At 37.0% G+C, this 27,368-nt stretch overlaps 3 protein-coding genes across 6 annotated transcripts in view; 2 read left to right on the top strand and 1 right to left on the bottom strand.

Annotated features, from left to right (window-relative positions):
* Positions 1–1,399: 1,399 nt before the first annotated feature.
* Positions 1,400–3,561, top strand: LOC107583680 (potassium channel subfamily K member 13-like). The gene is made up of 2 exons (XM_016269962.1): positions 1,400–1,871; positions 2,693–3,561. Exons 1-2 carry the CDS (start codon positions 1,541–1,543, stop codon positions 3,559–3,561), a joined length of 1,200 nt encoding a protein of 399 aa, XP_016125448.1. The 5' UTR covers positions 1,400–1,540.
* Positions 3,562–6,949: 3,388 nt separating this feature from the next.
* LOC107583622 (homeobox-containing protein 1-like) lies at positions 6,950–15,069 on the top strand. The gene is made up of 5 exons (XM_016269908.1): positions 6,950–7,148; positions 10,630–11,169; positions 12,481–12,566; positions 12,843–12,953; positions 14,909–15,069. The coding sequence occupies exons 2-5, from the start codon at positions 10,631–10,633 to the stop codon at positions 15,067–15,069; spliced, it is 897 nt and encodes a 298-aa protein (XP_016125394.1). The 5' UTR covers positions 6,950–7,148; position 10,630.
* Positions 15,070–23,625: 8,556 nt separating this feature from the next.
* The window catches only part of LOC107583481 (kinesin-like protein KIF13B), a 57,158-nt gene continuing 53,415 nt past the window's right edge, over positions 23,626–27,368 (bottom strand). For all 4 annotated transcript variants that reach the window (XM_016269686.1, XM_016269689.1, XM_016269687.1 and 1 more), the window contains exon 40: positions 23,626–26,522. In XM_016269686.1, the coding sequence (XP_016125172.1) occupies positions 26,314–26,522 (209 nt within the window). In that variant the 3' untranslated portion in view covers positions 23,626–26,313. The remainder of the gene's footprint in view (positions 26,523–27,368) is intronic.

The following is a 27,368-nucleotide window of genomic DNA, read 5'->3' as shown; positions in this document are numbered from 1 at the left end:
GACGAACGTCAAACTATCTTCGTTTTTCAAGACAAGCCATGACCAGAATTAATGCTAGAGACTTTCATAAACTCCAACACTCACGGAATTCATCTGATATGTTGCCTTTGCTATGATAAACACCGGTTGCGCCTACACACCCACATTGCGTTTTCATGTGGGTGTGTAGTGCTGCTTACTTAAATACGCTGGTATTTCCGCCGTTCATATACTTTAGATGATAGCCAACATTTCAGCCCCGCATGCAATGCAGCTCGTGGTCACTTAACGTGTGTGGGTTGATAATGTAAAACTACGGACAAGTTTTCTTGCACACGCCCGTTTTTAACACGCCTTGACTGTCGTACAGTCTGACATTAATAACAACTGAGATCCCACAGTGTGATATGATCATCATGTTCTTACAGTCTGACAAGTACAATCCTAAAGGACTTTTAAAAAATTGCACAGTGTGCGCCCGGCTTTAGACATTATTTTAAAAATAAATAGCCTATTTTAGCTAAAGTATTTGTATCAATACTGTGTGCATTTTACCCCATGCCACCTCATACATTTATACGATTTTTAAACAAAATATACGACATGTATGATTTATTTTCAAAGAAAATCTGTTGCTCCATAAATGTTCAATACAAATGCATATATTTTTTCTGCAATCATACACTTTGGGCACAATACTTTTATAATGTCCTCTGAAACAAGTAAACAACTAAAATGATTCTGGAAAAAAAGTTCCATTAATAATGTATAAATAATGTTTTTGTGCAAACGTTGTGAGAACATTATTAAAGACCAGAGAACTTTGAACAAACATTCCATTAGAATTAGTTTATTTATAACTTTTAGAGAACTTTGCCACAAACTTTACCTAAAGTTCTAAAAACGTTCCCTATTAGCTGGAAAATAGATACTAGTCGCTATTTAAGTTCTTATTAGTTGTAATACTATTAAAATAAGTACCAGCAACAAAGAAAGAAAAACTTTAGTTTTAGAGTGTAATTGTTCAAATGGCTTGCCATATGCGTCTGCTCCGAGAGTTTAGTGCAGTCGCAGGGAACGTGCGCTTCTTGTGAGTTTTGCCTACTGAACTTAAGGGCACATTGTGAATATATCCAGAGAGTTCTTGCGAGTTTAGTCTGTGTAAACTGGCGTTGAAGGCTTACTATAAAGCTTGTATCCAGTATTGTAAGATCTTTTCCATAGCTTGTGCATGCAGCCACCTGATGGACGTACCAGCGACTGAAGTGAATATAAGATCGGTTATAGGCTTTTCGAAGAGACCCAGTGAGATGCATCACATGAGATGAGCTAAACTAGCAGATCGACCCACAATCTCATCTAACAGGATTTCAGCTGCCACTAAACCCATTGTCAGAGGATGGTATGAGCATCTCTCATCATCATTGCTCATGAGCATTTGGTGTACATGCAGCCCAAGAATAATGGAAGACGAGGAAGTTTCTTACAGTTGCATGCCCACCATCGTTAAATGTAAGATGTGGAGACTTTATTACCAGTCCTGTCCAGCAGTAGTCACATAATGGCATGTAGAGGCGCGTGCTGCTGTGGTCCTGTGAATGAAGATAATGCGAGGTTCATAATGTTGCTGCTCCTCATCATCCTCTACCTCATGTGCGGAGCCGCGGTCTTTTCAGCCCTGGAGCATCCCAAGGAGAAGCAGGCGAAGGAAAAGTGGGCTCAGAGGTTTGAGCTTTTCAGCCAAAAGTACAATCTCAACAAAAGTGATCTGGAGAAGTTCTTGAGACATTATGAAGAGGCGAACATGGCAGGAATACGGGTGGACACCCTCAGACCACGCTGGGATTTTACTGGAGCCTTTTACTTTGTCGGTACTGTCGTTTCCACCATCGGTAAGAATGACACTTGAAATATATTTTGACTAAAAAGATTAGGAAAGATTCTTAAATGTATTAGGTATATGTATATATCTAAAATAACTCTAAAATGTGTATATACAACATATTTACAACAAACATATAAAAATAGTAGTATGATAATATGGTAATACTAATGTGTGTGTGTGTGTGTGTGTGTGTGTGTGTGTGTGTGTGTGTGTGAGAGAGAGAGAGAGAGAGAGAGAGAGAGAGACATGCTAGTCACACTTTTCCAGTGAATATATAGCCTAAAGTCTTGCCTGGAAAAAAATGTAGATACAGTTTATTGTTTGAATAGTGGGGCATATTCTCACAAATAAAAGTGGTCTGTTATAACCTTTCAGCAAAGTCTAAACAGTTTAATGAAATAGGATGCAAAAAAAAATATAGCCATTGCTTTAGCCAACAATTATTGTAATGAATAAACTGTTTACATTTCTAATATTTCAAATAGTCCAATCTGTCTTATTGTCCCTGCATGAATGTATGTGAGTGAGGTTTTATCATCTTAACTTGTTTACCTGAAACACTGCAAAAATTAGGATAGAAACAAATCTAATTAAAGAGAGGTCTGACTTGAAAACAACATTAAAAAGCAACAGTTAGAGAAAACATATATTTATGTAATTTGACTTTGACTCAAAACCATATAGTTACTGACATATAGCCCGTGTGTCAACTAGACCTGCAGTATATGTCATAGAGCTATTTATTATTATTATTATTTCTTTATTGACTTATGCAGGTAAACCACAGGAATTGGGTTGTCACTGTTTTCTCGTGTTGTTACATTTTAGTGTTCAGTGGCAAAATCTTCCTGATCTTTTATGGCCTCATTGGCTGTGCAGCCACCATTTTATTTTTCAATCTGTTCTTGGAGAGAATAATAACAGTGTTGGCTTTTGTTCTCAAATCCTGCCATGAAGTCCAACGGCGACGCAAAGGAGTTTTACCTCACGACAGCAGACAAGACGCGAGGCTAAATCGTGAAGACAGTCTTGCAGGATGGAAGCCCTCAGTGTATTGTGTGATGTTGATCCTTTGCGTGGCAGCAATAATCATTTCTTGTTGTGCTTCGGCCATGTATTCCTCAATCGAGGGATGGGGATATTTGGATTCACTCTACTTCTGCTTTGTGGCATTCAGCACCATTGGTTTCGGGGATATGGTCAGCAGCCAGCGGGCCAGCTACGAAAACCAAACCATCTACCGAATCGTCAATTTCTTCTTTATTTTAATGGGCGTTTGCTGCATTTACTCACTGTTCAACGTCATCTCTATTGTTATCAAGCAGGTGCTCAACTGGCTCCTGAAAAAGCTCGAGATACCATGCCGTCACTGGCCCAGGAGGTCTCTCCGGCCCCGTAGAAATGCAGTCATGCCAGCCCATGTCCGAAAACGTGTTCGCAACATATCCATAGACACAGATGCCGTGAACGACAGCGAGACTGATGGACGCAGGATGTCTGGAGAGATGATCTCCATGAGAGACTTCCTGGCGGCTAATAAGGTGAACCTGGCGATCATGCAGAAACAACTGTCTGAGACTGCCAACGGCCATCCCAGGCCATGCGGGTCAACAAATAGGCACAATGGATTCTCTGGTGGGGTTGGAGCCCTGGGCATAATGAATAATAGACTTGCAGAAACCAGTGCGGACAGATAAATATAACCTTTACAAACAAAACAACACAACGACTTTAGCTAGTATTACGTTTATAATACAGATGTAGGCTCGTACATGAAGTCTCTTGTGTGTGTGCAATGCTGTAGTTGAAATATCCATTGTTGCTCTGAAGGTAAAGAGAACGGAGAACTCAAGCTCAGGTCTGTTTCTAAGATTGATGTGCTGGGAGAGGCTTTGCTGCACAGAGTTTCGACTCAAACTTTCTTATGATTGCAGGGTTTGTTTGTTTTTTATTGGAGGATGTTGCAATCAGGTTTAGCACTTTGTATGGCAAAAAAAAAAGAACACATGGGATCTACAGAACAGATCTTCAGTGGGGTGTCCAAAGTCTGAGACCACTAGTGTGAATGTATATTTATATTATGAGCATAATTCGCATGAAATGTAAACTGAAAAATTAACATGAATTTTTGAATTTCATAACTATTAATTGAAAAATAGTACTTGGCTTGTCCTTCTTTGGCTTAAATTGCAGCAGCACTCGAGCTGCATGAACTTTGGATTAAATGATCCAAAGAGCATCTTATGAACGCCTGACCTTCAGAGTAACATGAGCAATGTCACAAATTTACATATTGGACCTAGAAATAGTTCTGAATCTTAAGTATTTATTATATTAAATATAGCATATACACTACCATTCAAAAGTTTGGATTTTTTTGTTTGAAAAACAATACTCATTCAGCAAGGCTGCATTAAATTTACAGTAAAAACTTTTATAAACTTACAAAATATTTATATTTCAAATAAATGCTGTTCTTTTGAACTTCAATTCATCAAGAATCTTTAAAACATTTATCATGGTTTTCACACAAATATAAAACAGCACAACTGTTTGTAACATTGATTATAAATGTTTCTTCAGTACCATAGCATATTAGAATTATTTCAAAAAAATAAATAAATAAACAACTTTACCATCACAGGAATAAATTGCATTTTAAAATATATTGAGAAAGAAAACAGTTATTTTTAATTGTATAGTTTTTCAAATTATTACTGTTTTTACTGTATTTTTGATCATATAATTGCACCCTTGGTGAGCACAAGAGACTTAAAACAACAAAAAATATTGACCGTGAACTTTTGAATATGCATGCATGCATGCACCTATAGGGTCTGAGATTTTCATTGTGGTGTCAGACTTTTGGACTTGTCTTTCTGTCACTTCTGTCAGCTTCTGCCACTTACTAGTGGAGCATTTCTTTTTAGGTTCAGCTGAACAATCTAAGTGAAAATGTGATGCAAATTACATTCATTCACCAGTAGCTTACTATCCTCTTCACTGTGCAGGTATGTAGATATGGACGTGAGGCATAAGGTGCAACAGTTAAGAGACAGCCCGCATGCCACCTGTTTCATGATGTTATAGCTACTGCAGATGCTTCAGTGAGTCTAGCAGCTGTATAGAACTCATGACTTAACAGCCTATTGATTGCTTGAATTGCTTATCAGGTGTTTCAGATGAACTGAAACGAATGTGCAACAGAACAAAATGAACAATGTCGTTTTGAACTGTTCATGAAATATGTGCAATGCCAAAATATGATGGGTATGATGCAGGACATCAAATCATTTTCTCCAGCACTTTGTATCTTGAACTTTGAAACCTGCTTACTTTATTTTGAGGTGAATGACTGTATGTAGAGATGCAATGCATGATGAATTATAATAAAATATGCTTTGACAGTTTTGCTGGGAAATCGTGCAAATGTGAGTGCATGATCTTGCGTCTCGGTTATGGACTGTACTGAAAACTACTTTAGAGGTTACATATATAGGGCTATTAATATTAGCCTACTGAAATAGCCTACTATTGCAGCGTTTATCCTGCTAGACCTATTGTTGTGTACTTTGTAGGGTAGGCTACTATTTTTTCTTAGCAGAAGCTTTAAGATAATAGGCTATACATTAATATTTTCAAATAATTAAAACTCAAACGATATTTCATGTCCACATATTTATTTATTTGGTGATTGACAATGATAACTATATTGGATGTATGAGATTACTGTTGTGCAAATCAATATCTCATAATGCAGGCTGTTATTTGACTGAACAGCGGGTAAGTGAATATCCATTTCTTTAGGTTGGTGAGTCCTGTCATGTCTGTGTATGTGTGTCATGACTTTCCTTCCATGCCACTAGTGTGGATATGATTCTGCTGTCACTTCAGGGGAATCTCAGAGGTGATGTGAAAGCCAGCAAAAGCAACGCAATGGATTTCCAACCTGTTTCCAAGCAGCAAAGGAAATAGATGTTTTCTAGCATATTCTAGTCTTCTTATTTGTTCGTTTTGTGCATTCTGGGCTGTCAAAATTAGTGAGTGGATCAATGCAAAGTCAATGAGCCAAAACAGTCATATTGTTGCACGCCTAATGCACATTTCTTGCCCTGTTTGCACAATTACAATAATATAATCGACTCAAGAAGCCCTGGGTTATTTGGATGTGATTTGATTTGGAAACACCAGCACATACATAAAGTCTAGGCTGCAAATAAGCTTCCGAAGATACCGTTCATTGAACTCAAACACCCACCATATTTAATGCTGTATGGGGTAAGTTGTCATTCAATAGGTATTTCAGCTAAAACTAAACGATTGTGGAACACAAAACAAAATGGTCAAAAATAAAATGTAAAGGGTAACACAAAAATATCAAACCATTGTTCTAAACAACATTTTTTAAATAATATTATAAAATTGAAAGAGAGACAAATAAATCTATTATCGATTATATTGATTATTATTATTAAATCAATATCACCAAAATGTGGTGTTTTGTGGCCACTGTTGTTGTGATTGCGGTAAATGTCCACTAGAGGGCGGTCGTATGTAATAAAACTGTGAATCCCCTGTGAAGGTGTTGTAAGAATTTCATTTAATCCAGTACAACCAAACATACCTTTTTATCTTTTAGGGTTTTTTGACAGTTTCCCCCTCACACAATTAATTTCTGATAAAATGTATGTCTGTGAGTCTTTCGTTAAAAGTACTATGTCGAATAAATAGTAAATATGTACTCTAAAGGGGAAAAAAATACTTTATCTCGTTGAAAACATACATCTGTATGATATGTATAATATTAATAATAAACTAAATTCATATTTCGGAGAAAAAAGAGAGAGAGGAATATAAGCAGTAAACTCCACATTCTGTCGTCATGTCCTCAGCGAATAAAAAGTCTGAAATGACATTTTTGTCCGTGCAGCAGTTGGTGAAAAATGATCGAGGATGAAACTGTACCATATTCCACTGGATTTGTAGTCCGGCGCTCGACGAACTCCCATTAAGTGTGACTATCCCGTCCGCCGAGAGGAACTACAACTCCCATGAAACCACCGCAGCGCTTCTGTTAATATCAATATGGCTTCAGTCAGTCAGACAAAGGCGAATCAGTTTTTGCCTTGATATGAAATCAAATTAGGGAACGGTAGCGGGAGAGTCGGACATCGTCCTGTTTTGCTGGTTCATGTCTGGCGACGGGGATTAAAGGGACGGAAACACTGTCAGTTGAGTTGAATAAATGCTGTGGTGCACGGAGGCCCCGCACGCGCACAATCAGGTAAATCTGAGATGCCAAATTATAAGAAAGGCGACATTTGGTAAATCTGTCTGGAGACATGAAACATGCATTCACGTGTAAATGGCGCTCGGGGGGAACTGAGCTCGGTTCGACCGCTGGTTCGCATGTAAAGTTACATCTGCTCCCATTCTGTGCTGGGATAGGGGTTTAGAAAAGAAATGCCAGCAACTGTGCAACAACTGACACTATGTTGACATTGGTCAAATGAACTAATAGTTGTGTTGATGCTCATCTCTTTGCATTTATTACTATGACTGTTATTATGCATGCATATATATGCGTATATTTATATATTATTCTGTTTTGTGTTTTAACAAGGTGCTGACAGCATTCTAGAGCTGTGTTATTTGGGTATAGGGTGTGTTTATATTAGGTTAAGGTGACGTCTGGTAAATATAGGCTTGATAGTTCATGCAAATTTGATTTAATGCATTTTTTTCAAAAGCAGTTATTTTTTATTTAGGGAAGGTGGCCCTATTAAGACCACCTAAATTCAAAGTTGTGCATCTTTTTCTTATAGATACTATATGTTAATAGTTTTTAAATAAAGTGTATGCATTATGCAATATAGGAGTAAACACGTTATTGTTGTCATAAACTGATCAAATTAAATTGCTTAATTTATTTGCAAATATGATAAATCCAGATTGTTTTTCTAGTGTAAAGTGCATTTGTATCCCATCATGCTTTTTATTGTAAATTCTTCACATTGCATTATATTAAATAAAATAATTTAGATGCATTTTTGACTGACCAACCTACCTGCCAAACTGCTGATGAAGCTAAAATATGGATTATGGTTTAGTATTTTGCGCTTTCCAGCATCTATTCAACAATAAAAAAAGTCAGTCTGGATGTTTCTCTAGTCTTACCGTGGTCCTTTCAACCTGTTCTTATCACTTACCTTAAGACAGTTTGCCATTTCTCTGGCTGAGCAGCATCTTTCTGGATTCTAGCTTTCATTCCCAGTCTCAGTTTCTTCATACCAGTGCAGCAAGCTTGAGAGACTTCCCTTTTTTGGGCCATATTTCATTTTCTCAGAGTGGCCAGTTTGTCTCCACAATGAAAATAATGTAAGCGGGTAAAGTTGATCAAATAAAAGAATGTGTGTATTCAGTTAATGTTTTTATATGCGGTGAAGTGGCTTTTTGCTTAGTAGGCTTATGTGAAGCAGGGAATAAGGGTTAACAGTGCACATTATAAGCATTCCTTATAAGCCCTCGTGACAAATAAAGTGTTATGTTTATGGATTATAATTACTGACACAGCTTAAAATCTTTGTAGTCCCCCCCCCTCAAATAGTTTGTATAATATTTTCATTTAATATAATTAGTGTGTTTATTTATACTTTTTTTTAATTATTTGTAAGTTTTGTTGTTGTACTGCATCTTTGTGAGCATCATTTAGGCGGTGTCATGTGCTTGTTACAAATATGACCTAGAATAAATAATTTGAGGACGCATTTGATTTATTATCTCTTAATTTCAAATTCTTGAATTTCAGTAACAGCTTTAATATATGCAGTTTTGTGTGGCCTGAATAATCATTTTGTTTATGTTTCTGTAGAAAATGTAGATGTTCTGTAGATGCTTATCACATTCAGTTTATGTACAGATATAACTTTAATTGTAGAAGCACAGTGGGCATCAGGTACTTCAGACGACATGTTCTGGATGGTCTCTATTTTCATTGATCAGTGTGCATGAAGGTCTAATAATTACCAGCTGTCTATAGAGGTAAATTGATATTTTAAAGATCACCGTAACTTACATATCCAACAAATGGGCTGTAAAAATGGTTTCAAATTATGGAGAATTGAAGTAATAAGAGATTTGGGCTTTTTGTGGATGCCGTGCTGATGAAAAGAACCAGGGGCATATGGACAAAATCAACTTTGTTCTTGAGCTGCTGCAAAACAGATGAGTTTTTGTGCTGCTGCCTCAGTACTGTAGTTTCTTAACTATAAACTATAGATGCTTTTATGCTTCCATGCATATGTCAGATAAGACTATGAATATGCAAATAAAAGACACAATGAGCAACGCTAAACTCTAAAACTCCTTGGAGCATTAAAACGTTTTTAAAATTGCATGCACACCAGTAGCCTTGCGTTTAATGCTTGATATAGCAAGATTGCATCTCCTTTGATGATTGTTATTGTTAAAAGTAGCAATGCATTTTGCATTATTAAACAATTATTTGTGTTACTTGTTTCATGTGTGCAGGCCAGTTAACTGAGTTGGTTTGTCATCATCAAGTCAGTAGTGTGGTTTAACGCGTCTACATATGGGCGATTCTGAATTCTTGTGTCACTGTGGTTTATTGGCTAGCATATTTAAAACCGGATTTGATGTCTGAGGTGACACCTTTACATTTGGAATGTTTTTTATTCTCATATCAGAAAGACTGAAAATGTATATGTGGTGCATGCATCCGTGGGACAATAGGGGATTTTTATTTTATGACTTGTATTGTTCGGTTTCTAACGCTAAAGGCTTGTTATAAGGTATTGTTTTTTTTGGGAGATACAAAAAACGGAATATTGAACAAATCCTTAAGAACACTCCCAGATTTATTGTTGTTTTTGCTGATTTGCTGTATCTGATGCCTCTGGATAATTATACCTTTTGAAGCTTTTTAAGGGTGCTTGGGTGAGCAGAAATCTTTTTTATGCATTTTAATGCAGCGCAGACACCAGGAGACCGTCGTACTCACTCATCAGCAGAATTTATTCTTGAAGAACATGTCGCAGGGAAGTTGAAATCTTCATTTTTGTTAAAAGGAGCCTCACCGTTTTCTCGTTTACTTGATTGCATTACACTGTGCCATATGGAATGCATATTGCGCTGGCACGAGTTTTGCATTTGCAGCGTCATAAGTTGTAGCTTCCTTTTAAAACTCGAAATGAATTGAAATACGGTGTGTTGCGGGACAACAATTCGGCAGAAGCATGCGTGTGAGGGCAACAGCCTGGCATTGAGAGAACTATTCTCAGACAAACGCCCGTACGGAGTGATTCATCCTCAGTTTCTTCACTGAAAGTAGGTTGGCCGCCTCAGATGGAATTTTTTTGGCAGTTTTCCCTAAAGTTAACCTCCTTCCCCCTCCTCACGTGTCCCAGCTTTCTGCTGTTTAAAGTCTATTAAAAATTCTGTGGTAATGCATGCAGTGTCTTTGCTTTGACCTCAGACAGGCTCCGCACTTCTGTTGCAATGATTGGTCGATAAAGGTGCGGTGACTTTGACATTTTCTTGGAAAAATAATGCTTTAGTTAGGGCTCATGCGCATGCGGCCCCTGCTACACCTCCTCCACTGCATTTCTCAGACAAAAACATTGCTTTTTAGTCTAGGCTGTGTTGTTTTGACTTTTATACACTATGCAGCCATGTGTCGTGTTTTATCAGCATTTCCTTCAACATCAATTCTCTAATGCAGCAGCTCTCTCTCTTTTTCTTGGCAGAATGTCCCATTATACAGATGAGCCTCGTTTTACCATTGAGCAGATCGACTTGCTGCAGCGGCTACGTCGGAGCGGCATGACAAAGCAAGAGATCTTGCACGCCCTGGACACCCTCGACCGGCTGGACCGCGAGCACGTGGAGAAGTTCGGCCACCGGCACGCCCACGGCGGGAGCGGGGCGGCCGACGTCAATCACGGCAACGGCAGCAATGCCACCACCTCTTCCAACTCCTGCACTACCTCCTCTAACAACCTCACAGCCTCTTCTTCGACGACCTCTACAGCCACGCAGACGGGATACCGTAGCAATGGCCTCTCTCCCTCCCCTAGCAACAGCTATGACACCTCCCCGCCCCCGATGGTCCCCACCCCCGTGCCGGTAGTAGCACCCTTGGTCCAAAATGGACGGGACCTCGCCGCTATGCCCAATGGGAAGCTCTCTCCGCCCCGCTTCGCTGTTAGCAACACCTCACGGGCCTTTGCATACGAGCACCCAGATGAGGAAGTGGACATCGATGACAAAGTTGAGGAGCTCATGAGGTAAGTGGGAAACTCTCGGGATGGGACGGTTCTTATTTTATAAAAAAAAAAACTGGATGGTTACAATACAAAAACAATATGAACATTAAAGCTGCAGGCAGCATTGAAAGGGCCCTCGCACCCGGGCTCACCTCTTGGCAGTGGTGTTATGACTATAACTGAATATGGCCATGGGCATGTGTTCAGGACAGGATCTTTTCAAACATGTGAAATTTGGGGCAGATCGGAAATTGTATGCCTGAATTATAACAACTTCCTATTTCATGGGGAAACATCGAAGTTTGTCAGGCCGCCTGACAAACTCAGTATCTTCGCAATTTAACGTCAACAAAGGGCTTTAGATTGTTAGGTATTGGTGTGTTACATGTGTCTACCAAATTTCGTACATGTATTTGAAACAGCTCGAGAGGCAGTTCGTTGAAATTTTATAGGTGGTGATATTGAGCCATTTTGCCACACCCACTTCTGAAACCCATATCAGATGTCAATTTTCGCCACTTCTGACTCGTGTGCAGAGTTTCATGAGTTTTTGAGCATGTTTAGGCCCTCAAAAATGCGATTCATTTTGGAGAAGAAGAAGAAACTGAGCAATTCCAATAGGATCCTCGCATCACCTGTGCTCGGGCCCTAAAAAACAATGAAAAACTGTGTAGTCTACTTCGTGATGAACAATTGTGTTTTGAACTCGTCAGCCTAAAATGTCTTACTTATTAGCTTTCATTCATATCTGAACTGAAATAAACTGTGTATTTGGATGATGCATCAAAATTCTGTGTAAAAATAACAACAAAAAACGTTTGAGTTAATGAACAGTTGTCTCTTACGAACAAATCTTTTACATATATCATTCAAAATAAGTCACAAATGAACTCATCAGCCAAAAATTCCTCAATCATTAAAACTAGATTTGACTTGGTCATTAACCTTGGTCATATCTGAACTCAAATAACCCGTGTATTTGGTTGCTGTATCATAACACTCCCAAAAAATCCCAGTGCAGTCCAATTCATGATCAGTTGACTTTTATGAACAATTCTTTTACACGAATCATTCAAAATGAGTCGCACTCACAAATCAGTCATGTCAGTCACTCATTAACATTGGTCATATCTGAACTGAAATAAGCTGTGTATTTGCAGGTTGTGAAGCTTAAATTAGTGTTATTAATACTGACTGGTTGTTGATATGACAACATATAGTTAAAGACAAGCATTACGGACATTTTTGTTGTATAAAAATGGCTCTTTAAGAAATGTTGCCAAAAATAGTGTTGATGTTTTTCATTTGATGTCTCTCTCTCTGTTGTTGTAGAATGGACAGTGCTATAATTAAAGAAGAGATTAAAGCGTTCTTGGGGAACCGGCGAATATCACAGGCAGTAGTTGCCCAAGTTACAGGTTAGTTTGCTCTGGCTTTTTGTTTTCCAAAAGGAATAACAAATATATTGTGATTTATCCTGTGACTGTGATATATTTCCCTTGTTATTTTGTATAATAAAAAAGAGAGCCATTAAAGCACACCTTAATATTTTGTTACTTCTAGCATAATGCTATAAACGAATGTCAGCTGTAGGGCTGCTTTTTATTACAGTTGTGGGATTTGTCATGGCAGGCCTTCGAGAGGCATATGCAAGTCAGATTTTGCCCTCAGAATCTGTGTGTTGTTGTCTGCAGGTATCAGTCAGAGCCGGATCTCTCATTGGCTGCTCCAGCAGGGCTCAGACCTCAGTGAGCAGAAGAAAAGAGCCTTCTACCGCTGGTACCAACTAGAGAAAACTACACCTGGTAATACCCGACCCCAGTGTCATTTACCCATGTAGGACGTCCAACAACTTTCTAATGTTTCTATCATCTAATAACTTTAAACCCAAGACTTAATTTAATGATTGTGTACATGCTAATTTCCCATTTTTACATTTCATACTATGTTTTGCTATGCTCACTTAATTAAAAAAAAGCACAAATAATTTAATCTTTATCAAATCTCAAAATGAATATGTATTTTTCATGCTGTACATTATAATGCTGTGATGTGTGAAGTCAGTTTTAAGATGATCGATTTTATGTTTAGGTTATTTATTTACACAAAATAGTATAGAAACTTAATAGCTAACACATAATACGGCCCTGTGAGGAGGAAGGATTCACTAAGGTCCTCTCTGGTGTGTACTCAGTGGGCATGTCATAATATCTATCATAATATGATAAATAATATCAATACAACATTGAGGTGGTAAAATAGTTCATAATTTGTATATTATTATTATTGTTTATTTATTTATTTTTATAGATTCTTTCTTTACAACACAATATGACAATTAAAAATCTAAAATCATAGAAATCATAATTCTGTATAAACCAAATGATATTTCGTGATTGCAAAATTGGGTAAAACAAGCAGAGAGGCCTTTCCAAAATTTAGATTTTTACAAGTTGCCATATGTATGATTTATTTTATTGTTTTGTCATTTAATACTGATTCTGTTGTTTTAATTTGTGAATGTTTAATATTCTTGCAACATTAAATGACATTAAATAGTGCTTAATATAAACCTTAATGAAAATTAATGAAAATTTTGTCATTAATCACTTACCCCCATGTCGTTCCAAACCCGTAAAAGCTTCGTTCATCTTCGGAACACAATTTAAGATATTTTGGATGAAAACCGGGAGGCTTGTGACTGTCCCATAGACTGCCAAGTAAATGACACTGTCAAGGTCCAGAAAAGTATGAAGGACATGGTCAGAATAGTCCATCTGCCTTCAGTGGTTCAACCGTAACATTATGAAGCGACGAGAATACTTTTTGTACGCGAAGAAAAAAAAAACGACTTTATTCAACAATTCATCTCCTCTGTGTTTCTCCGCATCACCGTAGCGCCATTTTGGGGAATATCCGCTGAACGCAAGCAGCGTACGCTCTTCTGTGTCAGCCGCGCTGCACAGATGCGCTGTTTTCGTTCAAATCAAAGCGTAGAAAACGTATCCTTGTGTCGCGGCTGACACAGAAGAGCGTACGCTGCTTGCGTTGAGCGGATATTCTCCAAAATGGCGCTACGGTGATGCGGAGAAACACAGAGGAGACGAATTGTTGACTATTCTGACGATGTCTTTCATACTTTTCTGGACCTTGACAGTGTCATTTACTTGGCAGTCTATGGGACAGTCACAAGCCTCCCGGTTTTCATCCAAAATATCTTAAATTGTGTTCCGAAGACGCACAAAGCTTTTACGGGTTTGGAACGACATGGGGGTAAGTGATTAATGACAAAATTTAGATTTTGGGGTGGAGTATCCCTTTAAAAGAAAAGTTCACCCAAAAATGAAAATTCTGTCATTTACTCACCCTCAAGTAGTAGTATGGAAAAAAAATACTTTGGAAGTCAAAGACTACTGTCAAAAGATGCCAACATTCTTCAAAATATCTCCTAACTGTACCTTTTAATATAGTCATGTATACAGCATTAAATGGCACTGACAAAAAAGAATAAACTGTTCTCCAAAGCCTTTAATTTTAGAAAACCTCTTGTGCTCCTTCAGTATTTTCCAGGCTGATCTGAGGGAAGATATCAGACATTCAGTGAATAGATTAGAAGGTCATGACCCAAACCCCAGAGTGCCGGTTTTCTCATTATCATGTGCTTCCGGACCAGTGAAAAGGCTTTGGTCTCCTCAGAAGCACACAGACTGTTTTCCTCACGACACTTCATCTGAGATGACACGTCATGTTTGTGTCCCAGGTGCAACACTAGCGATGCGGCCCGCCCCGATGGCCCTGGAGGACATTGTGGAGTGGCGTCAAACCCCTCCTCCCATTAGCAGCACCCAGGGCAGCTTCCGTCTGCGGCGCGGCAGCCGCTTCACCTGGAGGAAAGAGTGTCTGGCGGTGATGGAGAGGTGAGAGCATGTGGTAAATTGTGTGAATGGTCAGGACAGGGCATTGTGGGTCGTTCCAGGATAATGGATGACCTTTTGATTTTGAAACGGTGATCTTTGAGGTAACACTTTACAAGAAGATTCCAATTGTTAACATTAGTTAACTACATTAGTGAACAAGAACAAACAATGAAAAATCATTAAGTAATAAAATTGAAAGTTATATCTGTTAACATGATTTAATGGACCTGAGTTAGTATAGCAAAAATGTGTAAATACTGTAACAAATGTTTATTGTTAATTAATTTTAGTTAATCCATTAGCTAATGGTAACTAAGGGAGTTTTACCTTTTTTTTAGCTGTTTAGTGTTTAACAGTCCTGTCAAGCATTACTAGCTTCATCCTCAAGGTCATGACACTACAAGATTGTTATTAGAAATGCTAATTAATAAATTAATTGATGTAATACTAATTTCTGCAGATATCCCTATTTCAATAATTCATTGTTTAATGGATAGTTGTTTATAATGCAGAATCACAGGTGGTAACAGGATTGAACAACAAACATTTTCTACAGCTTTTAATAATCACAATTTATTTTCATTGATAAACATACTATTGTTTATTCATTGTTCATTTATGTTTGTTCATAATACATTAGTCAATGTGAATTTATACAGCTTGAAATGTTAAAAATGTATCAATTTAGTATGTAGAAATATACATGAACCTAGATAATTGAATTCTGTAAAAGTACTGTTCATTACTGGTTATGACACCTAATGTATTAACTAAGGAATTTTGAACCTCATTGTAAAGTGTTAATTTAATTGACTGATTAATGCATATTTACTTGAATTATATACTTGGAAAAAAATGTCATCTTCATTGACAGATATGTAAGAATGTGTGCCATTGTTTAATTCAGTATGTTAGTGTTTGTATTAATAATTAGCTCTTTAAATGAATCTAATGATGCTGTACATATAGTTTGCTGTGGTATCTTAACTGTTATCAAGAATTGTGAAATATGACTGGTATTGACTACTGACTACTGAAATGTTGGTATTGTGACAACTGTAAAACTATCAACCTAAATCTAGATTGAACAAAGTCAAAAGGGTGCTTCTACTAAATACTGAGCAAAGGGTCTGAATACTTAGGACCATGTGATATTTCAGTTTTTCTTTTTTAATAAATCTGCAAAAATGTCAACAATTCTGTGTTTTTCTGTCAATATGGGGTGCTGTGTGTACATTAATGAGGAAAAAAAAATAACTTAAATGATTTTAGCAAATGGCTGCAATATAACAAAGAGTGAAAAATGTAAGGGGGTCTGAGTACTTTCCGTACCCACTGTATATATTAGTATACTATTTAGTATTATTTTGTATTTATATCATACATTTTTTTCATATATTTTATCCTAGATTAATTAAAAATTCATTAATTCAATAATTATTGTCATGTTATGGCTGATAATCACTATATGGTTGATATCGAAATTTAATGCTATTTTGTAAATAAAATAAATAATTTTAAATGCTGCATATGAATTTAGGAATGACAGCAGAGGTCAGTCTAAATTTGGAAATGGGGAAACTGAAAATGCACAATTAAATATCCAATACCAGCCAATATAAATCCAATAAATACATTTTTAAAAAATCAGCCAAAATTCCAAAATACACCATGAGTTATATGAACTATTTCATGCTCTTTTGTCTTTTAATGACACAAAGTCATTCAAACAGGTTTGCAGAGGCAAAAGCAGAGGGCTTCAGACCAATCTCTGGTTCTCTGCTTCCTTATAGGATGACAACCCCGGCCCAAACGAACACCAGGACCCCATAGCTTTGGCAGTGGAGATGGCCGCTGTCAATCACAGCATCCTGGCACTGGCGAGGCAGGGCGGAGCCACCAGTGACATCAAGACAGAGGTGCTGGACGATGAGTGAGAATCCTCCCTTTCATGTGGAGCGTGGAGGGAAGCCGAAGGAGAAATGTGGGGTTACGAAAAACAAAGCCAAACAGTTTGTGCGTGAACTGTTATTATGAGGAATATGGCCAGGTCGTGGATGACCAAAGTGAATGCGGAGGTTATAAAGACTGTTAACCCAACATTCCCCCTCCTCCTCCCTCCTACATGTGACGCCTCAATAGTCTTTCCATTCAAACCGTTCTCCTGCACGCAGCGGGTTGAGGAGGCGCTGCAATTAAACTGTTGATGAAACACATTCACCTAAAACTTCATGCGACATATCACCCTGCCATCTCACACTTGGATAGTGAATTTCGCCTCTCAGTTTTCCTTCTTTCAGGAAGTCTTCTTTGCAGGATATAAGAGGTCAGTATCATACTAAATGCTCACTGCCTCAGTCTCTCCAGGGAAAGTGTGTTGGGAAGCATATTCTCTCTCACTTCTTAACTTATTTCTTTATGTACGTGCAGTCCAGCGTTGCTGAAATTTTGCGTTTAAACTTGTACAGTTGTCACCAGGGTCTAAAGTTAACACTCGCCTACCACCAAATGTGTACCTGCGACTTTGCCAAGTCTGCTCTGCCAAGCATTGACAGACTAGAAAATCAAATATATATATATATATATATTGGCTAGTTGGTAAGTCTTGCTGAGAAGTGCAAAATAGTTTGGTGATTCGAAATTGACTAGTTTATTGATAAGTCTTAAGGAAGTCTTGAACATGTTTCTTTTTAGGCATCTACATAAAATGTGTTTTTGCGTTCAAAAACAGCTCTTAAGGCATGGTTTTAAAAACGTTTTAAAATGTTATGTTTAAATTACATTATTTTAAAAGTTATTTTAACTTCATATGTTGTCTTAAAAATGGCTGAGACACTAAAAAAACATTGCCATACTAGGGGTGGGCGATATGACCAAAATCAATAATTGTATTTCTCGGTAACAAAATATATCACAATATTGTTATTTTTGGTCTTTATGATATAACATTTTTTGATACCATTACATTTCATAAGTCTTGTCATCAGTGTCAATATCACCCAAAACTAATACTAGCCGAGAAAAAAAAACCTCATGCTCACTGAAGACAAGTGAACAGTCAGCGATTAAACAAGAATAAGACACTAATTACAAGCAACAGGACAAAAAAAAAACTACAGTGGAACAAATAAATAACAAATGTTACATACATTGTATAAGTAATCAAAATGTATAAAAACACTTCATTTTCTTCACTGTGTAAATTAAATACATATATTTCTTCTCATTAAAGTTACGAAAGTCAAAAGCAGTGAGAGATTTTCTCTCTTTTGTTGTTTGATAACATGAATGACAGACAGCAGGACTATTAGACTGCTGTCACTTTAAGAGCTGCCCGAATTCAGTATACTGTTACACGTGTGTTTTCTTTCTCAGCTGTTTGCTTTCACTTAAGACCTAAATTACTGTTTATGAAGATATTTGCAAAGATGGGCATTTTGACATACAAGTGTGTCTATTTAACCGTTCAAAGCTTATAAAATAACTCTGTTCAATATTTCTGTGCTCTATGAGCACCGTCTTCACGTGCGCGTTTAACCGCAATAGAGACGATAGTCCAAATTCTCCACCCGATATTTCGCCCACCCCTATGTGATACACAGTGCAACAGCCAAAGACGTATTTCTGAATGTTTCACCATGTAAAATATATTATAGCTAATGTGTAGCATGTTAATTAAAGCTTCACCACTAAAATATCTAAACTAAAAGCAGCAAAAAATGGAAACGAAAATTGAATAATTGGTTGAATGATTAATTGTAACTCATAATAAACATATTACATGTCTTAAAGGAATTTTTTTTTTAATTTGCTGCAAATGTACTCCCCTTTAGGCCATCCAATATGTAGAGTTTGTTTCTTCATCGGAACAGATTTGGGGAAATTTTGCATTAAGTCACTTGCTCACCACATAGATCCTTTGCAGTGAATGGGTGCCGTCAGAATGAGAGTCCAAACAGCTGATAAAAACATCACTGTAATCCACACAAATCCTGTCCATCAAATAATGTCTCGTGAAGCGAAAAAGCTGCATGTTTGTAAGAAACAAATCTATCATTAAAATATTTTTTAACTGTGACGCAATGCTACATTTGTCCAAATCTGTTCCAATGAAGAAACAAACACATCTCCATCTTAGATGGCCCGCGAGTGAGTACATTTTCAGCAAAAAAAGAGCAGCATTTTGCCCGTCGTTAACTCTTTCCCCGCCAGCATTTTTGAAAAAAAGTTGCCATCCACCGCCAGTGATTTTGATTTTCACTCAAATTTGATGGCCTCCAGAATATTTTGCTGTATGAATATTTGAATATGCAATACACCAAAATAAAGATCAGAGCCTCTACTTTTTAAACAAAACAATCCGTTTTATTCTAGCTTAAAGCATTCTTTTTTAATCAACACTTGAACATAGGTAGGTTTCATAAAAATGCATAATTTTGAGCAAAAAGGTGAGAAAATCACATTATCAAAAACTACATCTGGGTAATATTCAGTACGATTATCAAAGCATAAATCCAGTAAATCGCTTCTATCAACACCTCCAAAGCTTGCACAGACATACACCACTTCCTGGATCAACATTTTACTCCGTAACATTATGCAGTTTTCATTTATATGCTGTCTATTGCTGATGATCGCATTATTTTTCATATGCATCTGTTAAGGGATCGCTCGTTTCTCCGTCCTGTTCACGTGTGTTTTTGTTCGGGAGGTTTTGTACTCGTTCAGAAGATGTGTAATAGCGCCCTCTAGTGTATAACAGTGAAAACATGAAAAGCCGTAAAAACTCGTCTTTGGCGGGGAAGCGTTGTCTTCTAAAAGATGAGATAACTCGTTAATGGCGGAGCGGGGAAAGAGTTATTCAGTGGCATCTGTTGCGACTCGCACGTTTTGTCACTATTAGGCAGAAAAACATCAAAATTTTGTTGTAGAATAGTTTAAGTAAAACAAAATAGTTTTATGACCAGTGTGAAATTGGCAAAACGTTAATTGTGGACCCTGGTTGTCAGCGTCAAAGTTGCATAGGACTGTTTTTGCAGTACCATAACCGGCCTGCTGGCTTCAGCAATTATGTATTGCACTTTTAATTACTAGCGGCAGCTTATTTCTGTTCCTGCCGCTATACACAACTGTGCATCTCTGCAGGGAGGCGTCGAAGGCTGTCTGGAAACTGAAGCCTACTCGTGAAGATTGTGCCATTATATTTCAGCATTAGCAGACTAGAAATTCAGTCGGGCTCTTCTGCAGGCCTCTCTAAAAGCAATCAGACAACAGCCGTTTATTTGAACGTATATAACCTCAAAGTGTTCTACTCGGCCAATAACTGTGCAAACGTTTCAGCAGCACGCGGCTGGAAAATGTTGTAGCATTGGGAATTTCTTCGTCTCGGCGAACACTTGACAATCAGGGTGACGACGTTCCAGTACAAAAAAAAACCTGTTGGTGTTTGCCCACGTGTCTAAATATGGGGTTTCTTCCATGGGGATTAATAACCGTTATTTCCGAAATTAAAGTGGATTTAACCACTCTAATAAATATCCCATGTAATTGCTTGTTTGTTTTTTTGTTGAATAATCATAAAATGCCACTTTAAGGGGGAGGGTTATGGTGCTTTGGGTTCTTTACCCCAACATATACACTACATATGTTGTTTTTTTTTGTTTCATTTATCTGGTTCTGTTTCAACGAAAGAACAGAAGAGGGATGGACTAGTTCAGGTTATTTTTATTTGTGCTTCAGAACTGAAATATGGTGCTTGTTTTAAAAAAAGGAAAGGAGATACTAACCACATGCCCTCTCCCACCTTTTACAGTCTTTCCTCTTTGCCTTTTAGGAAGCTGCTTTCTGTGTGTAACGCACATCATTGCAGTCACAAATAAGCTTTTTTTAGACGTATCAAAATAGCTATCGGATGACAAACCTGTGAAAAGTATCAGCTGCTTCAAAAGTTCTCTCAGAATGTCTGAAATACCATTTCAACACCTTTGTTCCTATTGAGCGTTAGATTTCAGTCGATGAGATCGCCACTAGCTAACAAACAAGCTCGTATTTAAAGAGCCGAACGTGAATTTTGAACATGGGCTTCAGCCTTAATGCAAGTATTTTTAAGCACTTAAATTCAACACGTCATTTCTGTGAAAAATTAACTGTAATGACGCTGTTTAAGTTAACGTTAATATTCCTAGACACATTTATTCCATAAATCTACATAAGCTTAACATAAATGTACCAAGTCTATTTGATAAAATATGTATCGAAAGAATATTGTATGTTAGGAGAGAATATTAATTGGAAATGAAATTTCTCACTTTAGGAAATTCTGCTAAGCAGATAAATCTGTCAAATGAGACTTGAGAGAAATGAGTCTCTAGTTATGCCTTGTAATTTGGTTGAATTAAATCAAGTACAATCTGTTCCTTTGGAAGGGTGACCGGGGCTATTTGGCACATTTTTTACTTCAGTGAGTATTTGACATTGTATTATTATTGTTACTGTATATAGAATCAAACTTTACAGACTAGCAGTGCTAGTCACATTAGAAAACCTGCTGTGTATAAACAGATTTGAGAAAACACCATTAAAAAAAATAATAATTTTTTTATATACACACACTCTCTCTCTCTCTCTAAAAAATAATATTAAACATCACGTTTCATATGGATTATTGCAAATACATATTTGTATTTAAAATATATTATTATTGACTTGGCTTTTCAGGAGAAAAAAAATGTTAATCTTGGAAGGGTGACCGGGGCTATTTGGCACATTTTTTACTTCAGTGAGTATTTGACATTGTATTATTATTGTTACTGTATATAGAATCAAACTTTACAGACTAGCAGTGCTAGTCACATTAGAAAACCTGCTGTGTATAAACAGATTTGAGAAAACACCATTAAAAAAAATAATAATAATTTTTTTATATACACACTCTCTCTCTCTCTCTAAAAAATAATATTAAACATCACGTTTCATATGGATTATTGCAAATACATATTTGTATTTAAAATATATTATTATTGACTTGGCTTTTCAGGAGAAAAAAAATGTTAATTCAATTAGCTTTGGCTAAAAAATTTGTAATGAATTATACAAAACTACAATACATAAAACTTGACAATTTGCCCCAACCTGAATTTTGAACCTAAAATACTTTTAAAAATGGAATCTAAGTTTATATCCACTGTATATATATATATATATTCATATAAGAAAATCAGTAAAAATTTAATATAAAGCAAAAAATATCAAATTAATGTTTTGGCTAACAGAAATTTTAATCAATTGTATGAAATTACAGCTTTTTCAACTGAATTCTGAATCTAAAAAATACATTTTATATCTGTTTAAATCTGTTTTCATTATATAATTGTAATGCAGATTTGGTTTTATTGCATTCAGCAGCTGTTAGAAAAGATATTGACATATGAATGCAAAATCAAGCATTGATGCATCTTTGTTTTTTTGTAGTTACTGAAATATAATCCTTGTGACAATTTCCCTATGTGACAACTAGCCCCGGTCTCTGTTTTGTATTTCAGAGTTTTTCATTAAACCTCAGTTAAAATATTAGATGCTATTATAGCGAGACGGTGAACAGTATTGCAAACTGCCAATCATACTTTCAGCTGAGAAAAGTGTAGAATTGTCCTCGAAATGTGTTAAGTCAGCTGGCATCGCCAACCCAAATTTGAGCGTAAAGTGTCGTAAGCTTGCACAGCAATCATGTAGTCTTGTATATTTTATTATAGGATACAGACAGTCCAATCTTAGTAAACGCTTTCTTAGAAACAGTATTGAGGCACAATGTGATGATGGACTAGTGCCCAGTCAGTTACCCAGAAGTCTTTATTAAGCTAGTGTTGGAATGTGTTTGGAACAGAAGTCTCTCGTGAAAGAATGAGGGAACACTTTGACTGTGTTTTTAATCTGTCCATGTTCAATATGTGAATATATTAAATACATATAAATATATTCTGAGTATAAAAAAAAATTCAAAATATATCACTGTTGTATTAACTTGAAATAGTCTAATCATGTATCTCTTATTACAAAATTTAGTGCCTTTTTTGGACAGTAGACTGTTCTGTAATTAATATGTAGTATAAAACGCATATGCTATTACTTTTTTAAGTTTTGTTTTGACACTTGTTCATTTTCAAACTTTGTTTTGAAGTTGTTTTTATTTTAGAACTGTACCTTCTAGAGAATAAAAACTTGAGCTGAAAGACACCGTCTGATCATACTTTATACATCACTTCAGAATTATTAAATAGTGCATGACAATTCTGACTATTCCTAATTCTGAAATTGTAACTGGATTGTTATTTGAAGACTGAAGACAATAATTTGATATAAATGTGTGCAGCTGCTCTTTTCCATGCACAAAAAATAATAATTAGCGGTGTTATTTTGAGAGAAAAAAAAAAGAATTAAAAAGGTCAAAATTTGAACATGGGTACTTGAATATTTTCCCTCCTTCAAGTCAAGGTAAAGTAGGCTAAGACTGGAACCCCTAAAACACACTAAATAAAATAAAAAAAACAGTAATAAGACAAGAGTAAATCAGTTCACTTTTTATTTTTCTTTACAGCCAGATTATTGTACAGTCAATATAAAAGAAATTATAAATGAATTATTATACATGATTATTCTTTGGATATCAGCATAGAATTGCAGATAATTAAATTAATCAAACCCAGCCTTGTGCTCAGATTGAATTCTCAAGATGCAGTTATATACAAAACACACACACACACACACACACACACACACGTATACTCTGGGTTCAAACGCTCCATATACGGGACAACTTTCACGACATAAAATCATCAGGACGAGGCACAGACTAGTGGTGAAAGATGGAGCCGTCCACTCACTGCTCACAAAAAAGGGGGGGGGGGGGGAACTACAAAAGTAGAGCAGCAACTTCCTGCCAAGAGCTTCGTCCGACATCTGTGTAAACATCAGGGCCCAAAGCTTCCTTCAAAACCTTTCTCCTGATGCCCTTTATGGGAAGGATTTCAAACAGGAGGAAAGCACGAGTCTCCACACCTGTATTTAGTATTTAACTTCAAAAGGCCACTGTGTGGTTGCTCAGATATGGCTCTGGATCGATGCCATTTGTGACAGATCGAGGTGTCATTACAGCTACTGCAGACGTTGAACAGAATGGATGTAGGGTGCATTCAACCGTTTTAGTGAAGAAAAATGGTAAATTGCACTTGAAAACAAAAACACCTAGTACACATCTAGTTAAAAGCAACTATGATTGAAATGTTGGGCCGTGGAGATCAGCTTACTGAAAATGTCTTCAATAAGTTCATTTCCCCTTTCTTTTTAAAGTAACTCATTAGGTTCAAAACAATGAACCATCAAATTGCTACAAGCACTTTTAATGTTATTGCTACAACAGAAATGTATTAAAACTTAGTTGAGACTTGTCATTCTAAAGGCAATCAATCTATTACCTTTAAATTAATACTTAAAGAATGACTAGTTACTAATGTGAGCCAGTAGGACTTCAAATCCTACTGTCTGTAGCCATGGTGCTAATCAAAGCCACAAAGACGTGCGCGTTTGTTTTTTCTCATTATGAATGAGGCACAGATCAAGATACATTTAAAAAAAAATCAAAATCAAATTGTGACTGAACACAAACATCAACACCACACTACAGAAGAATGAAAGGCAACTTCAAACTGTGGAGAAATGCATGTTCTCTCGGATGGAAATTTTGAAATGTTTTTGACTTTTGAGCACCAAATCCAGTGAAAAGCAGATTTACAGTGGATCTTCGGTTAGTTTACAACAAAACTTAAGTACCCTTTGGGCACATAAGCTATCTACTATAACCCAAATGTGCAAATTAATTTTCCATTCAAGGGATTTTTACACTTTATAAATTCAATTTACATAACTACAACCATTAAAATATATTTTAATAACTTGATATTGCATTAGACTTCAGAAATCACATGATGATTTCCACGAATAGAATATAAAAGGAACGAAATAACACACTTTTTCCTCCATCATGATGTGAATAAGCATAATATCTGCATGGAATCATGCTCCTTATTAAAAAAAACTATATAAATGTGACCACTTTGCCCATACAGTATGCTAAAAATATTGAATGAAATTACTTTTAGATTTTTAATTTGAATAAATAAGATGAAGTTTATTGCCAGTAATTGGTCCAATACACAAAACTGGAATGTGCTTTAACCGTGACCTTCTTGTGGAAGACAGTCTTTTAGAAACCAATCAAACTGAGCCACTTTAAACTGCAGCACAAAGTTATCTGAGGTTGAAGTAGTTTCAATAACCCTATTCCAATTAAAAGGCTGTAAATAAGACCCTTTAAAATATTTTTTCAGTCCAATCATCAAAACCATTAAGAGAGGGTCTAATTAAGCCAGTCAATTTAACCTGAATGTGCCAATTCAGTCAAGTCTAAAAATTCACCATGAGCAATTAAGGATACACACCAAGCAGGTGGGTTCCTCCAAAAATACTGATAGGCAATTCTTCCAATGATAACAAACCAAATAAAATATCCCATCTTGTGGATATAGCCATCCAATCACTGGTCAAGTAATAGCAGTACTCCACAATGAAGAATGAGAAAACATCAAAAACCTACATTAACCTGCTCAGGGCAGCACCTATGGCAAAATACATGCAACCCCCCGATAGTGGCTTGCAGCTGCAAACCCAACTGGGCATATCCAAATGACTCTGATTGGATCCCTGAGATAATCTCTTACATGTCTACCATACCATAGTGTTACGAAGGTGTAGTGAGGGATGCCAAACAAGAAATGGGTTGACTTGAAAGGCACATTCAGGAAACTAAAAACAGACTAAAATCAAGCATCATTTGTAGTATCAAGTCCAAAAATGGACTCTTGATAAAACCAGGGCACAAACAAAAATGATGGGTTGATCTCAAAGACCCGGCAGATTCATTTACGGTCAACTCAAAGAGACTTGCTTGAGTTACCAAACCATGGAACACAGCTGAAGCAGCATATTAAAAATTGATAGCACTCCCACATGCTACACATTAGCATAGCACCGAAACTGATAGAGGGGTTTGTGAGGGAATGTTGTACCACCATCCATGCAAAGTTGGGTATCAGAATGCTCCATTAGCCCAAGCACAGTGATGGATGGAGTTGAACTCCTCGGTTAGATTGAGATGTTGGAGGTGGAGGTTCTGTCCTGCTCAGCTCATTGTCAATTAGCTGGTCCAGGATTTGCGATTCTCTCCTTTCTGAATGGCAGTGCCGGCTCCTCCCCTCAGTTGTTGACTGAACTCCCCGCTGCGGCGATTTTCGGTATGCCTTTTGGAAGCTTCTCGTCGAGTCAGTCGATCTGGACGGACTAGCACCCCGTAACCAGGGTTGCATCGGAAGTATTGGTGGCCCTCGACGGAACCATCATTCTTACCTAGTGGACAAAGGATAGAAAAGGAACAAGGTTGGTAAATTGGTCTCACCAAGGTGTCAATGTCTCAGAAAACTTAAAGGGTTAGTTCACCCAAAAATGAAAATTAGCCCACAAATTACTCACACTCAAGTCATCCTAGGTGTATGACTTTCTTCTTTCAGACGAATCCAGTCGGAGTTATATAAAAAATTGTCTTTGATCTTTCAAGCTGTTTAATGCCACTCAGCGGGTGTTGCATGCATCAGACCAAAAGAAGTGAAATAAAAAGTCTCACATGGCACCGGGGGGTGAACAAAGGCCTCCTGTAGCGAAACGATGCGTTTTTGTAAGAAAAAGATCCATATTCAAAACGTAATAATCACTTTAATGTAGCTTGCGCCAACAGTCCTACACGGAAGCAGCTCCGGGCGGATGACGTATGAGGTCAGCTTTGCGCCGCTCAGAAGTGACGCACGCAGAAGTGCAGGGGAGAGATCAAAACAAAACAACGGTCACTTATTAGAAGTACAAAACGAAGATTTGTAAAGAAGAATGTCGGAGGATTTCGATATAAGCCAAGAGGAGACTGGTTTTCCTTTGCTAAAGTAAGGAAACTTTTCTTCCTTTGCTCCTGTTAACAAACGTTGGTTTTCACGAGACTCACCGGCGCAACGCTGAACTGATACGTCATCCGCCCGGAGCTGCTTCCGTGTAGGACTGTTGGCGCAAGCTACATTAAAGTGATTATTACGTTTTAATTATGGATATTTTTCTTACAAAAACGCATCGTTTCGCTACAGGAGGCCTTTGTTTTTTTTTGGGTGAACTAGCCCTTTAAAGAGGACATGAACTGAGATATCAAAATTC

This window comes from Sinocyclocheilus grahami, unplaced genomic scaffold (genome assembly GCF_001515645.1).
Source record: "Sinocyclocheilus grahami isolate Dianchi unplaced genomic scaffold, SAMN03320097.WGS_v1.1 scaffold54.1, whole genome shotgun sequence".
Lineage (NCBI taxonomy): Eukaryota > Metazoa > Chordata > Actinopteri > Cypriniformes > Cyprinidae > Sinocyclocheilus > Sinocyclocheilus grahami.
The sequence above is the reverse complement of the archived record's forward strand: the minus strand, read 5'-3'. Positions and strand labels throughout refer to the sequence as shown.

Coding starts and splice junctions, on each gene's coding strand:
- LOC107583622 (XM_016269908.1), top strand. CDS start 10,631: ATGTCCCATTATACAGATGAGCCTCGTTTTACCATTGAGCAGATCGAC. Junction 11,170..12,480: donor AAAGTTGAGGAGCTCATGAG/GTAAGTGGGAAA, acceptor CTGTTGTTGTAG/AATGGACAGTGCTATAATTA. Junction 12,567..12,842: donor AGTAGTTGCCCAAGTTACAG/GTTAGTTTGCTC, acceptor TGTTGTCTGCAG/GTATCAGTCAGAGCCGGATC.
- LOC107583680 (XM_016269962.1), top strand. CDS start 1,541: ATGGCATGTAGAGGCGCGTGCTGCTGTGGTCCTGTGAATGAAGATAAT. Junction 1,872..2,692: donor TACTGTCGTTTCCACCATCG/GTAAGAATGACA, acceptor GTTACATTTTAG/TGTTCAGTGGCAAAATCTTC.